At 36.9% G+C, this 17,544-nt stretch overlaps 1 protein-coding gene across 1 annotated transcript in view; it reads left to right on the top strand.

Annotated features, from left to right (window-relative positions):
- Positions 1 to 17,544, top strand: part of DNER (delta/notch like EGF repeat containing) — a 97,075-nt gene that overhangs the window by 21,020 nt on the left and 58,511 nt on the right. Inside the window, exon 2 of the mRNA XM_015871494.2 lies at positions 16,226 to 16,522. Coding sequence (XP_015726980.1) covers positions 16,226 to 16,522 — 297 coding nt within the window. The remainder of the gene's footprint in view (positions 1 to 16,225; positions 16,523 to 17,544) is intronic.

Genomic DNA, 17,544 nt, shown 5'->3' with positions numbered 1-17,544 from the left:
GCTTAAGGAAGCTAACACTGAAGGTCTCCAACCCTCAGTAGGAAAGGCACTCACTTGGACTTTGATAAACTTAGTTTAAATGTCTTCCTGATTAGTTTATAATTACCAATCTAAAATAAAATCTTAACAGTGAAGAGCTGGAGACTTACTCCAGAATAACCATCACACTCCTAGTCAGGATGTTTATGTAGAATACATGAGTTGAATTCAAATTTTCAGTCTCAGACTTTTCCAAGACAGTACATAATGAAATTATGCCTAGTTATTCTGCCTCATCCTTCAAAAGCTTGCTGCATCTTCATGGCATGAGGAGAAATGTGTAGATCCACTTCATTTTTGCTGTAGATAAGTAAATATACAAGTATTTATTCTATACTTCTATGCGTCTCAAAACTTTGTGGGCTGTGTTATTTATTTATTTTGTCATTTAAACAAAAAAAGGTAAATTGAATGTATTTTAAAATGAAATACGTTTTGGGAACAAATAGACTTATCACTAAGAAAGGGCTGAGAAAAATAAGCCTGCATTTCCTTTAAATGATTGTTAAGAAGTGTAGGGTTTATGTTTCAAGAACTGATATGATGAAGGAAAACTGCATTTTTTTTACATTATGTACAATACAAACATTGTATACAGTAGAGATTTTCAGTGTTCAGTTGTACATTGAGCTGCAGTTGGAGCTGTCTGGAAGAAACATTTCTGAACTCGTTCTTGAGTTACAGAAGCCTTTGCTTGAGAATGACACGTTCCCTAATTACCAAAACACACTCAAAAGTATTCTGTCGATATCAAAGGATTGCGAATGAAGTGAATTCCTGTTTAGCTGAACAAGCACTTTAGTGAAATGTGATGTTTTCCCATTTGATCAAGGTGGGAAGGCAGGTTGAATGCAATAACAGGGTGAAAGATGCTGGAACAAAGAATGGAACAGGTGCAGTGGGAGTCACACTTGAAACAGAGTCATCTTTAAGGCACCTCTCAACCACTCCTGACCCTCTTATATGAAGATAGAGCCACACTTCTAGACCAGTCGTACAAACTTCCATATGAGAGCATTTATAGAATGGGGACTTAAGTCATAGAAATTTGGTCCATTCATAGTAATCTTAGGCTGATGTGATCTTTTTTGAATGCCATGTATAAAGAGAAGATTTTTCTGTGTTGTGTCTAAGTAAGGAGTAAATAATCTTGCCCAAGATTATTTATATGTGTAGTTTATACTTTGGATATTTCTTCTTTGAATTTTGCTTTTTCTCTTTTTTGAAAATGACCATAATTGTTCTTTTTCTTTTTCGATTTGCTTACTCTTAATGCCTTCATTCCTAATGCACTTCTGTGACTGCTATGCATGCAGGTGCCTGGCTTTTAGTCTGTGGCAAATGTTGATTATAAGAAAAAAATGAAAAAACTTAAGTTCATTTTTCCTTTAATATGAATGCACTTGTTACTAATTGGAGTGGAATTTTTAAGCAAAAGTAAAGTGTTTTGTTAGGTAGACTGATCTATTTCGAAAATCCAGACAAGCTGGATTTATAGGAACACCTAATAGTAATCACTGACTTAACAAATTGTATGCTTCATTTATATGCAGTGTGCGGTGACAGGCATTTTTGCATTTTTCCTCCCACGTAATCTGATGACCAATATGATAAAGAAAAACATGTGAAGAGAAGGTTGAAGTCTTAATAACAAGCAGAATGGGGACTTACAACATTAGGGTAAAAAAGTGTTCAGTGTTCTGGTTTTGTCGATGTGTAGTAACGTAGCTCGTCTGTAGGAAGACTGATGAGGATGTAGAATGTGTCTACTGGAATGGAATCAAAAAAGGTAATTCTGTTTTGGAAACATTTCTAAAATAAGCAGTACAGGCTAATTAGATGGAACAGATTTAGCAATATGGTGGACTAAAAAGAAAAATAAAATGGAAGGGGAATAAACCTAACCCCGGTTCTGCATGGTCGTTGCAGTTTCTAATCTAATAAGAATTGGTGATGAAGAACAGTAATAAATCAGCAGGCAGAATTTCCTGTATTAAAGTAAAAGGACAAGAACAGTAGTTGTTGGGTATATCTTAAATTGTGAATATATTCTAATCTCTGCACTCCAGCATGTGTCTTTATTTTCACAGTAATTGTATTATGTGACAAGAAAATATAAGTGGTTACCAACATATGGAAAGTTATTTTAAAAGAAAGAGGAATTGTTTTAGCAGATGGCTTGTCAAAAACTGCATTGCTTTGCTTTTATTTTTCTGACTTTTGTCTGTGTGGAATGGAGTAAGGAATCCTAAATAAATTTGGGATGGGTCACTGCTGTGCTGCAGTCTGCTTGTTTCCAGCCTCTAGACATCTGTAGTGGAGCATGCCTTTCTTTTCCATCCTGGTAGATGCCACAGAAAGGCATTTTGCAGACACCTGCAGCACTACTTGCTGTAAAAGCAACTGGTTTAGGAGTGAGAAGGCTTCGGGGTGTAGTTGTGCAGTTGAGATACCCAGAATTTCTTTAGCTGTGTTTCTGACATAAATAATACTCACCAGCTTCCCTAGATGACTAAAATAATTGGTTTGTGTTGTGGTATTTTTTCTATGCAATGAGGGAGTATGTAAATAGTTCAGTACATGTTATTGTTAAACAAATCTCAGTGTGAGGAAGTCATAAATCAGGCAGTCTGAAATGTGGGTTTTGGTTTTTTTTTTCTCCTTTTAAGGTTTTCAGGGGCAATATTCTGTGTCTTATCAAGATTCAAATCCTCTTTTAGATCATAAATTAAAATGAAATTACTAATTATTTCTTCCTTACTTGGCATTTTTATATGCAAGAAATTATTCCTGAATGTCTTTATAAAATATGCAGTCTGTTCTATTAAAGGCTAATAGAAAAATAACAGCAGTGTGACAATCAACCTGGCAATATGCTGGCAAAGCTGTATGACAAAGCTTGCGTAAGAGCCACCTGCTATTTTTCTTACCTTTCAGTCTCTCACTTCTTCTAAATCCAAATCTGATCTACAAACCTAAAAAGACAAAGATCCCAGAACTTTTTTTCTGTCTTGCAGGCTTCTCTTTACTTGGATCTTGTCAGGGCTGGCATGGCTGGCCAGAGCTGAGCTAACATTTACCCTGACTCTTAAATTCCTGTAAAACTGTCTTGGGCACTAGTTCATTCCTGCTAGGCTGTTCTTGAAACCAAAATAGTTAGGTGAAGTGATGCTGTTGGACAAATTACAGCTTTGGATATAATTATGTATTATATTTTGTAGAGGAGCATAGGTTTTACAAGCCTAAACAGACAAAGAGGGCTTCAGGGCTGTCTATAACTCAATACACCTCGTGTAGTCTGTGCAACAAAATAAAAAGGTATTTTGCTCACTTGCTGCTGTTTGTCAGTGAACTGTTATTACCTGAGTGTTAATTGACTTGAATATTGGAGGCAAACAATGATTCAAGTATCCATTGGATAACAAAAATAAAAGAAAAAAATAGCAGGGTCTAAAACTTTGTAGTCTTCTTCAAGTCTTCTTTCATTGCAGTAGGTGTTCCATGATGGCTCTGCAACTGTCACATATTTCAGCTTCTGTAGAGACTATATAGATAATTGAACAAGGTGAGCTAGTGGAGTGGAGAGTTTCCCAAGAAAGCCTTTTGGAAGCTGAGAGATGAGGGACTCAATAACTGTAAGTGCTTTTCTGCTGTAAACAAGAGATCTCAGTAGTTCTGAAAATTCATTCTGCTCTGTGTCTGGCAATAGATGGATTTTTGTATTTCTCCTGCATGTTAACCTTGTAAGTAGAAGCAATAATATATATGCTTTACATGCATAAGTAGCATTTTTGGCTTCAGCTGGTTTACAATAGAACATTTTCCTCTGCATTAGTGAAGTGTCCATCTTTATTTCTTCAGTCTAATGTTTCAGAAAGTAATATTTTTTTATGTAATTTCTGTCCAGCTTTTTGTTGTTGATGTTAGCAATTCATATTCTATGAGTATCTTGCAGCTGACGGCTTCAAGGACACGACCTAAGGTGGAGATTTCAGGTTAATGATACAGAAAACATTATTTAGTGCAGACTCATTTTTTTGGTGTTTTCATACTCCTAGGTAAAATCACACAATAACGACTGAATTATTTAGTACTAAGAATATTAGCATAAAAATAAAAATATACATAAAATATCTATATTTGTGTACAAAAAAAAAATAAATTCTTCTGTCTTTGCAATGCAAATCTATTTCTTTGCACTAAAAGCTCTAGCAGTGGCCACGTTTATCCTTTTTTTTTCATCTTTAAGTCTGTTTTGTTGCAAAAAAGAGCCCTGAACCCATGACTCATCTGTAATGTTAGAAAATCAGGCTGATTCTGTGACTAGATGTTTTGATTAATCTAATACTTCTTTCTCCCCTGTTGTCAAAAATATACCTCCTGATCAACTACTCTCTCGTTCTTCTCCTGGAATCATTATTTCTTTCCTACTTCAGAGCTGTCCCACTTCCACCCTCTGAAACATCTTTAGAGAAATAAGAAATTACCAGATGAAAGAACTTTTAATCAATATGGTAGTTTTAAAAATCTCGTATCTCAGAACAAAAATAATATTGTAAATGCCTTTAATTCATAAAGATTTTCTGCAAGTATATTAAAAACAAGAGAAGATCTTTGCTGGGATTATCAGTTAATCACATCATGATTTTCATATTTTATGACTTTCAGTGGAATCTTGAAAGAAAACTGCAAAGCCAAAACTGCTCCTGGGCATAAGGAAGAAATAAATAAATAACTTTCATGACTTTTAGGGGCTTTTTTTTTTTTTTTTTTTTTTTTTTTGGGGGGGGGTGTGTGTATATTTTTGAAGCAACTAATATTTCCAAAACAGGGGCAAGTGAAGAATGACAACCAGCAGCCATAATGAGGTTATGCTGTTGTCTGCCATTTTGCAGATACAGCAGTAAGAATTCTTTTCCTACCACAATGTACTTTCTGTCCTCAGTAGGAATAGCTGTTGTGTAGTATCCTAAAATATCATGTAACCTGACACAATAAGATATGTAGGATATGGCACAGCAGGGATTTAATGAACCTTTTTTTTTGTCCATTGTCTGAAACTTCTTCCAGGCATACCCATAAGAGATGTTTAAAATCGCTACGTTTCTTTTTTGTTTCTTTTTTTTTTCTTAAATGCATTTGGTTTTAGTATAGGTTTATGGGCTCAATACTGTTGCAAGACGTATACCTTAGTTTTCAGTCTTGTTCAAAAATATTTAGCGTTTGTCAAAAGATTCCATCTCATGCTGTGATGCAAATTCACACATTTATGAAAGGAATTTTGTTGAGTTTGGTGGCCCCTGAAGATGCCCTGTGGTGCAAAATGTCCTGTATTAGTTTGCTATTAGTAGACTCCATGTTTTGCTACCTGTTCGCTTGTTTCCTAAATCACTGCTTTTCAATACAGTTACAACTGGTAATGCAACATTGTTTAATACTGGCACTAATGCATCAGAGCTGAGCCATGGGAGTGACAGTCTGCTTGTGCTTCAGTGCATGTGTCTGGGAGGCAATAGGTTGGCTGATAACTGCAAAGACGAATTGTAATTCTTTCATGGCAGCAGGGAACATACACTTTAATCTCTGTAGCTATTGTCTAAGGAGGCAAAGGCTTCAACCCCTGGTGCCTGATAATCTGAATTTCCACAAAAGTTTCTCCTTATGTCTGAAATAACATCAACTACTGTTGTATCTATCTTGCTGTCCATTATCACAAATTGCTTTAGTAGACTGTGCTCGGTTTGCCACCAAAGCTGAACATTTTGCTACAAGAATTAATGAAATCTGGCAAAACCTACAAGAATAAAACAAAACCCACTGAAAACCTTATTAAAAATGCAGGCATGCATGCAGGACTCTAATTAATAAAAGACTGTTCAAGCTATCTGCAGGAAATCGAATTCTGATGCTGTTGTCTTTGTAGTAAATATCAAGCTTCCTAGCACGAGCATGATAAGATCTTTAAATCCTTACCCTCTTACGCAAAAGAAGATGCGACTGTAGTACTTAATATTCTAACGGGGAAGAGCCCTTTCATTTGTGGCCCTTTATCCAGAGGGGGCACAAATCCTTTCCAGCATTCATTAATATTGTAATGTGTTTGGTAACAGCTACAATCTTCCAGGGCAGATTTAAAATGATAGATGATGAGGTTGGTTGCTGGGCAATACTTTACTGAAATTTATCCTACCTTTTCTACACACATCTTTCATCATGCTGAACAGTGAGTATAAACGGCATCCTGGAGACACCCATTGGAAGATCTTATGACAAACAACTTTCTGCTTGTTATCTCTGATGCGATAGAGTAAAAAATTAGTAAGCACACAGAGGGATAATTCTGCTCTTTGTAATGACAGGATCCCTGTAACTGCAGGAGAACTGAGATTGGATCTGCTGTTCTAGAGGGGTGGGCTACATGCAAAATTTCAGTTCCCTATGTGGGAGATTTTTGAGGTAGTTTCAGCCTCAGTGATAAGAAAATTCAAACTGGAGTCCTCCATGCTAAAGAAATAGAAAGTCTGTATTTATAAAATAGAGACATGAGACTGATCTAAAGGATGAAGTTACAGGAAAATAATCAAAACTTCTCCTTAGAAAGCTTGTATTAGCATTAACTAGAAAGATAAAGCCCTTAACAACAGTAACTGTGTGTTATGTAAGTCACCATTGAGTTTATTTCTAATAAGTGTTTTAGAAGGGCTTTAGGATCACAAGATAATTTGATTTTTAAAAATAACCCCGAAAGGATGCTCTACTGGCTTCAACGGTGACAAAAGGAAATAGTTTGGGCAAAAGAGCTGTTTCAGGGGTTAAAGGAAGCACTGCTCCTAGTCGATCTATAGAGAGACCTATTTTATGCATCTGAAGATTGTCTTATTCTGAAGGTGCAGGCATATGCTGCTGCTGTCATCTCTTAACAAGTTACTGTGTGTTAGCTGCCAGGAAGCAACTGAGTTCACTCAACCTGTCACAGAATGTGAGATAAAATGTTGTAGTTCAAACTGCTTTCACAGAGCAGGAATCACAGGGCCAAGAATGAGTGAAGATGGGGATGGATGCCAGTGTGACTGAGTGATGGTGAGCAAGTAAAGAGGGGTGGAGAAATTTTAAGATTCTTACCTCTGCTCCCACAGTCATTCAAATATTGAATCCTATTGCTGCTGCGGTAAAATGATAAATTTTTCAGGAATCAGGAACTGAACATTGGCTTGAAACTCTGGACATGGTTCTTTATGTGCTGGCTGGTGCTTTGGTTATGAGATTTAGACACTGATTTTTCTACATTGTCTCTGACCCTATTTTAAAACGTTAAAAAGAGAATTAATCTCCTTGTGGTCTGGCAGAATGTTTAAGTTTGAGAAATAAAAATCCAGGAGACCACATAACTGTGACTTACATTTCTGCCAGCATTACCTAACTGAGAGTAGTAATGCTGGTTATAATGCTGTTATTTAAGATGCTCTAGGCATATAAACATTTTCTATTGCCAAACGTCTCAGGTGGTAAAATATCTTTTTTGATGTATTGCAGCTTCAAATTATTATTACTTTTCACTCTCCCCAGATTTTGTTTGTTCGTGCTTGTTTTGGAAAGTATGGCAACAATGAACTGCTGATCATGTTACACCTCTTTAGTTACTCTGTGTACTTATCATCTTTCCCTCTTTCTGTGGCCTCTTGTGGGTAAAAACTGGCAGAGTAGCCCATTGTCACATCCACTGAGGTTTTTCAGGATTCTGTGTGCTGCTCTTGTGAGAACTGTGTGCCTATTTTTGCTTTAACTCATCTGTAAATGTCTGAAGCCTCAGGCATCTAAATCAAGAAATGCCATTAATATTGAACTAATAAACTATTCCTTAATATGAATTTGTGTATTGAGATTGGCTGAAGTTGATGCCACAGAAAAAAGAGAGCACCACAATTGTAACTGTTGTACTTTGTAAGGGCGCTTTGTCTTGTAGCTCTCTTGCTGTATATTTAAGTGTGAGCATATGCTGTGATCTTTTCAGTACTTAGGGCACTTAAAAAGACCTGATTTTCCATCTGGTTACTAGTTTATACAATGCCTGTAAATGAAGTTCCATTATTTTTGAGGTCAAAGAATGGCTTGGGTTGGAAGGCTCCTCTGAGATGAACTAGTTCCCACCCCCTTGTTGCAGGTGGGATTGCTGACCTCTAGATCCAGGCAGCAGCTCAGGCTGCCCAAGGCTCCATCCAACCTGGCCTTGAATGCCTCCAGGGATGGGGCACCCACAGCTCTCTGTGCAACCTGTGCCAGTACCTCACCACTCTGTGAAAAAACTTTCTCCTGACCTCTAAAGTAAGCCTCCCCTCCTTTAGTATAAAACCATTCCCTCTTGTCCTATCACCGTCTACTATTGTAAACCAAATCTGGCTTGAACTTTTCACTGGGGTCAAAGCTTTTAAGGAGAGACAAACAGTAGGTTCTGTAAAACATTGTGTACCTGAATAGAGGTTGTAGTATGCTCTTGTTTTTAAAACAGAAAACTATTTAGTATTTCAATTTCTTTTTACTTTCAGTAGAGCAGATGAATAATTTCCACAGTCATTTCTGAAAACCCCAGTAGAACTGGGAATTTTTCTTTCATAAAAATATTGGCAGCTTATTTCTCCTAAGATAGCCCCAATCTCATCATAAATGTGAGTATTCATTGCAGAACCTTAAGATACTGAAGTAATATTATCCTCAAATTAAGCAATGACCCATATGTTTAACCTCAGAGTTAAGTTAATTTGAATTGGTGAAACTTTTGTTTTCAAAAAAACTTCTGAAATCTTTGCATATAGATTGGTGTATTATTTTTTAAAATAAAATAGTACATGTCATTTTTCAAGATCAATTAATAAATTCTCCAATAATATCAGGGGTTCATATTTTAGGAATGGCATATAATTAATTTCAGTTACTCAGAAGTGAATAACGTATTTGAAACTAACAGGAAGATTCATTTGAGAAGTAAAAATGTAATGAATTTTCAGATCATTGCTTATCATAATTCCCCATCATATTTTGTGTACCCCACTGTTGTTCAAGAAAAAATACTTCTAAGAAGGGAAAACAGTATTATGAATGAAGACACTGTTGGTAATTCTTTCACTGTGTGATGTTTTCATAATGAAATAGTAGCATAAACAGACTAATGTGATTTAATGCATTGTGTTCAGAACTACCCATCAGTTTTACCACCAGTAATGTGAGAGCCACTGACATCCTATTTAACAATTATCCTGTAGGTTGCCGACCCCTGCTGAGGGTAAAATGAGATGATGCTGAGGCAAAAAACCTCACTGCTAATCTCCATGGATCTATATGTGTTTATATAATTTCTGATAGATAGTTGACCTATCTTATATTCAAAGTGGGTATTTTGACTTCATTTTGTCTTTAGAAAACGTCTCTGCTAAGTGTGGAAATTGATGAAAAACTCTAACTTGGTTTAGCTTGTCTGCTGGAAATGTAATATTCAATCTATTGTAGCAACAGAAATAGGAAACAATTTGAATGGCCCTTCCCAGCAGGATAGAGGAATATAGATATATACACATACATACATATATAAACACTATTAAAAATAATCTGCTGAGAAGAGCTGAGGAAGAGCTACAGGACGCTTTGCAATAACTATTTATGTGCATACTCACATCTGGCAGCACTCTGTGCTTAGTGGGAAGTAGATATTTTCCTTTTGTTGAGGCAGAGGGAAAGCGATCTCGATTTATTTTGTAGTTATTTAAATATGCCTCAAGGTAAGAATGTGCCTGAGGACAGGTAAAGCAAAGCAGCTGTTGTATACTAACTTACCACACAAGGGTAACTTACGCATTTGCTGGTTCTCTGTTTTTAAAATCTATTGTGCTGTTTAAAATTTGCCTTGCTATATTTGCTGGTTTTTCAAATAGATTTAGGCAGCCATGCTTTTGGTGTCAATTAAACAGGCAATTTCTGTAGGCATCCTTGATGCTTCACTGAAGTATAGAAAATGTTTTCTACCCATTTATTACATTCTCTGGCAGTTTCATTACTCTGGATATTCAAAACTCATAGAATGAGAATGGCAGCTTGGAAGCAATACAGAATGCTCGCAGTAAACAGTGGTTCAAAGAATCATGTTCCCAATTATCTGATAAGGGTTTCTCTTCTTTATTGCACTTACTGATGCCTTTCCTGATGGGTTGGGGCATTGAGTGGAACCACTAAAGGTAAACAGTAAATGTTTACTTCTTAAAGGATGTGACCTATGTTGTCATTTCAGTGGGGTACATTTCTTTACATGAGCCTTCTAGAGCTTGACTTGTTTGCACTCTGTGTTGCAGATTGTTGTTTCTAATGTAGTTGCTATCTCTATGTTTTATGCAGTGTATTAGTGTTTTTCTTGCTCGCATTGTGTGCAGGGATGTGGAATAAAGCCCTGATTGTTGTTCTAGGGCATCACTTTCTATATCTTTGTGGCCTCCCAATTCTCTGAAAGGGAGGATACCCAGGGCTCACATAGGTGCAGTTCATACAGTTCATAGCCAATAGCCATTTTCTAGTTAGAAATAACCTTTTGTAGACACTTTTTTTTTTTTTGACAGTTTCATTCATTTTAATTCTCATAATTCCAGTGCATCAGTGATTCTTTTAATTTTATTACTGTATTTATTTATTATTATTTATTAGTTTACTTCTGTTTGGTTGCAGTTGGAAAATTAAACTGCTGTTCAACTTAGTTGTTTTTCTGGACTTTTTTTTTTGATGATTGTAGTATCAATCCATGCAATACCAATATGATTTTGCTGTGTTTTTTAGGATTAATTAGAAAAGAACAGGTAAGTTAGAAATGTTTGCTAACCTTGGAGACTCATAGCTGGGTATTTCTCTTAACACTGCTGTTTGTCTGAGCACAGAAGTGTTCAGAAGAAACCTGAATAGCCACGGAAGAAACAAACAAACAGAAGAGGAAGAATAACAAAGAAACTAACATGAAGCCCAAAGGTTACTGGCTTAGCCTTGCTGCGTTGAGATTTATTGCATTCTCTTATTTACTTGCATTCATTCCTGCTTGAGAGTTCCCATCTACAGTTGGTTCTGTGCTTCACATTCTGAAAAAAGTTGTTCTATCCAGATAACACAGGTGATGAGAGGAAAGAAATATTGTCTCCATTTTACAGTTAGAAAAGAGACAGAGCTTTTTTTAGATAGAACTATAAAACTATTTACTAAGGCAGAGAAAAGGAAAAAGGGTCTGACTGTGCTCAGGTTGCACTGGATGTTTCTGAGAACCAGAAACTGAACCAAAATCCCTATCTGAGTCCCATTCAATCACAGAAAATATTTCCTTAAAATAAAATACAAAACATTTATTTGCTTAGTACACTTATTTCAGCGCTGTTTCTGTGGACAGTCTTCTCTTTGGAGCAGCTGATTTTTATTTTTTATTTTTGTCATCTCAATTTTCTTATTTTCCTGTCTTTGGTTTCCTCATTTACATAAATGTTGAATGTGTGATAGAATGGAGTTTAAAACTTCAATGGATTGAAGGTCTGAATCAGTCTACATTTGAATAACAGTGCGAAGATAACTAAGCCATTCTTTTGAAGAGATTACATTTCTAGATAATCTTTATTTTCATTGCTATGTTTCCATTTCCTTTTCATAACTGGATAAGTATGCCAACATTTTATGTTTCAAATGTGCATAAAAAGAACTTTCAAAAAAATTTTTTTAACCATATCTGAAACAAACAGATAAAATCTTAATTTAGATTTTAATTATTTTCTTTCCATTGTATTCAAAAGTTGATAATTTTTAATGGGCAGTGCATAGTTTGAACTTGGGGCATCTGAGCCTTTTTCAGTGCTGGTGATGCAGGTTGGAGGTGATACAAGGTGGTTCTTTCCATGATCTCTGCCTGGTTTCCTGCTTCCAATTTAGGGTATTTCTTTAACAACAGAGGTGCCACTTTATTCTACTGATATAAATCTCTCCTAGAATGTTTTTTACCTGAATACTTGCAAACTGATGCATTTAGTCTAAATCCCAACCAGCTAAATTCAGTTTACTTATTTGAAAATTGCAGCTGCCATCATGTAACTGGAAAAACCATCTCAGAGAGCCAAAGCCGGAGGCTTTTGGACTCTGCTGACTTTTGATATCTGACCATTGTTTTGAAGGCACTGGGTGCTACTGGTGAATGTGAAATGGCAGCCTGTGACACTGCTGTGGCAGCTTGGCTTTGTTAACAGATTAGCAGTCAGTGTGTAGAACAGATTTGAACAATTAGCTGAATCCCTAATTAAGATCTGGACTTTGTTCTTTCTGTATTTTACTGAAGCCAAGCTGGAAGATGGTATACTGTCTGTTATGGCAAGAAGTCACAATAAAAAGAGCCCAAAATTAGTTCTGTGCTAACACAACTAAGAGGAGAGTTGCAGATGGAAGAAAGGCTTTGCATAGCGTTCAGCAGCTCATTTTGGCCTTCTTTTTAGATTTAGCTTTTTATTTCTTTAAGCTCTCTGGCTTTCCAGGCAGAACAAGAGGGGCTAACACTGAAGAGACACCAAATGAGCATTATATGACAAACTGGCATTTGATACAAATTGTCATTTAGTACTGGTGAAAAGATCTTGCAGATATACATCTCACAGTGTTTTATCTGAAACAAAATCCTTAGGAAACAATTGGGCTGACTGGTGAACAGTCTGTGTTTGTGAGTGTGATTCTTATGCAAGCCTACCGTTTCTATCATACCTGTGTTTATATTCGATCTGCCTTTGGAAAATGAACTGCAGTATCAAGGTCACCTTGGTATGCATCTGTTTTAGGACTTTGGTTGGAAAAATACTCAACAAATTACATCTGTTTAGGCATATGAAATAGTAATTATGTACAATAGATGTTACATTATAACTCAGCTTTGTCAGCTAGGCACTGCAACTGCTAACTATACCTATTTAGTCAGTGAGAGTGTTACGAAAACAGGCAGACTATTAAATGGAGAAACGGGGATGAAATCAAGAGACCTACATACTAAATATACTTTCTTGATAAAGATATTAAAATTCTACATCTTAAAAAGGATAAAAAAATTAAAAAAATTGGTAGATGTTATGTGTCATTCTTGTACAAATAGACAATGGTAAAATTTCTGTTACTTGCATCCTCCTTTTCTCTGTGTAGCAGTGGACATGAGCCAGCAGTGTGCACCCCTGAGGACCAACTGTGTCCTGGGCTGTATTGAAAGAGTGGTGGCAGTAGGGCATGGGAGGGGTTAGCTCCTCTCTGCTCTGCCTTTGTTTTGATAAGCTTTGTGAAAGAAAACAGAAGCGCTGTAGAATTAATGGTAACTAAGAAAAGTGGATCATATTTTTAAATCTCGTGAAGTACTTCATAAAGCTCGGTTCTGAGAGAGCACATAGTAAAGTTCTCCATCTACACTCATCTATTTTAATTCTTCATGTAAACCAAACAGACTTAAATGTTTTCACTGATGTATGTGGGCCATCAGTGACAGCTCCAGAGGCACACAGTGCGTGGCACATTGCAAAAACCACTGCTTATCTTGAGCACAACCATTTCCATTCAGTGCTTGGACAAGCTTAAGCCAGTTTACAGCTGCATCTACGTGTCCATCACAGTGCACTTTTGATTATTTTGATCATAAAATGAATGGACGTATTGACCTGAGAGGAAAAAGAAGTGCCCTTTGTGAAACCTCATTTCCTTTTGTGTTAACACATCAAGTGTGACAAGAACAATTAAATTTCCTCAGAATGGAATGGATGTGAGTTTGGATAGGTTGTGAAAGAATGAGTGAAGAGCTTATGCAATAGTAGGAGAGCTGCGTGTCTTTCAGACTCAGATCTAGTTTGAGCCTCTGGAATGAGAAGAACTGCTGCAAACTGGATTTGGTCTGGGCTTTCTTCACCATAAAACCATTTTATTTTTTTTTTCTTCAGCAGTCTTAAAGGGAAAGTGCTGTGAAAACTTCTGCTGCTTGGAAGTGAGAGCAAGATTAAAATATAGCTGACAAACTGTAGAACAGAACTGTTTGTTTTTTTTTTTCCTTCCTGAAATCCTTTTCCCCTTTCCTTCTTCTTTTCTCTTACATAGCTTATATAGCTATGGTTTTGCTGATTGAGGTGTTCTCTAGGAACTTATTTATTCTGTTGATTTGAAGGAGAAAGAGATTTTAGGGAGATAAACCTGCCTAGTCATAAAAATCCATACTTTGATTCTTGATATGTGAGGTATATATAAATTCAATATACACTTGTTTTTTAAAAGTGAAGAGTCAGAGCTTGTGCCTGATGTCTAATGTATCACCTAGTATGTATGAGGTGTGTACCCATGCAAATTAAATAACAATCCATAGCTACAACTGAACGTCAAGATAAGTGAGCATGCTGTATATTTTAGGCAGTATTTAGATATATTAAATATGTTCAGATTCTCTTGTGTGGCCTCTAATTTTTCTGTATCAGTCAGCAAAAAACCTAACATTCATAATTAACTGTTTCTGAAGTTGACATTCATAATAGTGCTTCCTCTGCTGTCCAAAAGCTATTACAGAGGCTGGAGTACACAAAAATTCCATTAAGAGGAAAGGTTCCAGCCAAGGTCAACAAAAGGACACTGTTAGTAAAAGAAGAGTTAATACTAGGATTTGGTGCCCCTGGTACCAGGGCTTTGAACAGATAGGAAGGGAAAATTCCAAGTGTAGATCCAATAATTACTTTGTCCCCAAAGATTCTGAAATTATGGACTTTAAGTGCCTGATGTGTTTTACTAATAGTGAAGTTACTCCTAGTTATTTCTAGAGGGATGGCAATTATAGCATTAAAGATATATACAGCTTATGTAATTCTTATTTATTATTAAACATTTGTTATAACTATCTCTAACTGTGGTGCTGTAGAGAGCAATAGAATAAGAAGCAGCAATGCTTATTCAGGGAAGGAGTGGGATATTCTGCAGGAAAAAACTGGCTAACTTTGGGGGCTGGGACACTTGGTTGAAATTTGCCTGTGGAGACAAATGATGTCAGTTTGCAGTGGTGGATTGATGATCAGTGTGAGGACAAATTAAGGGAGCTGCCTGGCTGTATTAGTTGCTCAAGTGATGACAGTGAGTCAGCAGTGTGATGTTGCTCTGACTAAGGCAGAAATGTCTTAGGTGATATCAGGAATCAATTTCCAGAACAAACAAAAACTTTGATGTGTTGGCAAAAAGCAGTGTTTAACGTTGAGGCGTCCACTGTGAGGATGACCACAAATGGAGGGTCTGTCCTGCCCCAGGAGGCTCATCAGGTGGAACCTGGGAGTGGTCTGTAAATGTACTCTGTAAGGAAGTTGTGTAGACAAACACCAGCATGGAGGAGTGAAGAGGCATATAGCCTTCAAGTCAATGATGACCTAAGAAATGGAGTACAAGTTATCTGTGGATAAATCTAAGGCAGGAATCAGAAGAAAGCAGGTGAGCATAGAGCAGGATTTTTCTCACATTGCTGAGCTCTGACTTGCTCTAATCTATCACAAATGCTGCCTTAAAAAAACATGCCATAAAACCACGACAAAAAGAAGCTCTCTCCCCCCTATCCCTACCCCAGTAATTCCTGCTAGGAAGTTTTCAGCACAAGAATGAGTAAGATACTGAAACTGCTGCCCACTAAATGAAGTGCAGGCAAAAGGCCCAGCTGTTTTAAAATTGAATTTATGTCCACAAATAGGATTACACGATGTGCTTAGCTCTGACAATGCACAGCAACTTCCTGACACGGTGACCTGTGTGAGCTCCATGTCCCATTCCCACTGCTGTTACTGCCTCACATTTCTAGGTTTTGGTGTTTTCCCTGGTCACATTACTCCAAAGATTGTTCTGAAAATTGCAGATTGTGACTGGTAGCCATGCTCCTACTTCATGTTTGTCACATTGCTTGGGTGTGTTCACAGCGAGTTTTGCATGGAATATTGTCAGAGCAGTGATGAATATAGATTAGTCAATATTCTTCTTTAATCCTTTGAATTTGCTTCATTGAAGTTGTATCAAAGGTGAGCTTGGTTCTTAAATATGTTTGGAAGGTAAATACAGAAGGGGAAAAGAATCTTGTTTTACGGTATTTCTAAAGCTCATGAATAAATCTTTTATATGCAGTAATTGACCTATATGATGTTTTTTTCCTCAGTTCATTTCAGACCCTTGTGCCAGCAACCCCTGTCACCATGGTAACTGCAGCACCAGTGGGGATGGCTACCTCTGTGCCTGCAGTGATGGCTATGAAGGAGCGAACTGCGAGCGCTCACAGCTCAGCCCTCCACACCCCGAGCAGTCAGAGGCATCTTCTCCACAACAAAGCAGGCCTGTCACCTCCACGCTGGAGCCCGACGTCATTCTGCCTCACTCACGAGCAACAGTGACGCTACCTACGTGGCAGCCAAGGGCGGGACAGAAAGTTGTGGACCTGAAATGGGATGAAATTGAGGTGAGAATATTGTGTTTAAATAAAAACACACAGAAAATTGCTTCTAAGTGTTGGCATGTCACTTTTGTCACTTGTGCACGATGTCAGGTCTCTCTACATTAGTGAGCTGAAGATATGGTTTCTACCCTGAGTTAATCCACTGGTAAAATTAAACACACATAAAAAAGGTATTTATTAAAGTAATGAACTTACGAGTGGCCTTTGACAAATACTGCACTGGGTATTTCTTCAAAATAAGAATGTTTTATTCTGGTCGTTCATATGACCTCATATCTCTAAAAATGAAATAAATTTAGGGAAATCTATATATAAATAGTTATAGGGCTGCATTTTGTTTCAGTTGAGAGTTCTGGTAGGCAGCGTCTGGAGGACCAAGCTTTATTTTTTGAAATACCTTTACCCACATCTATTTTACAGTAGAACATATGTCAGGCACTGACAATGAAGACTGGAGAGAAAGCACTGAAGCAGAAACAAACAATGATCTGTTTTTATTAGTTTAAATGCAATGTAATCTCTGCTTGGGTGCTTTCAATGTCCTGATCAATTAAGGGCATGTCCTTCCTACTGTGCCTGCCTCGCCTTGTGTGTATTCCTCAATCTGTGATCTGGTATTGTATAAGTAACATTCTGCCTGGTTCGTGTCTCAGATGGATTCAGTAAGCATTTCAGATTCTTCACAATTGGGTGCTTTTAATTAATGAAATTCACTTGTCTGTATGTCTTCTCTTACCTGACAAATACATATAGCTTATCAATCACAAATGCACTAGTAATGCTAATAGCTGTTACACTACACTATCACAGAAAGTACTTGCCTTTATATGTTCTTAATTTGTTATAATGGGTCTTGTGTTTTTCACGGTATTTTTCATGTAGCATAGTGATCTTCTGTTCTTTGGAACTCATAGTAGGGGAGAGAGACTTCTTTGGAAGAAACATTCCAGTTGCTAATTCAAGACATCGTCTCTGATCTTATATTAAACCAAAGGGAGAGTTGTTTTGCTTGAGGGTCTGAGTTT

The sequence above is a fragment of the Coturnix japonica genome, chromosome 9 (assembly GCF_001577835.2).
Source record: "Coturnix japonica isolate 7356 chromosome 9, Coturnix japonica 2.1, whole genome shotgun sequence".
Lineage (NCBI taxonomy): Eukaryota > Metazoa > Chordata > Aves > Galliformes > Phasianidae > Coturnix > Coturnix japonica.
Note: the sequence above shows the minus strand (reverse complement) of the source record. Positions and strands in the feature narration are given on the sequence as shown.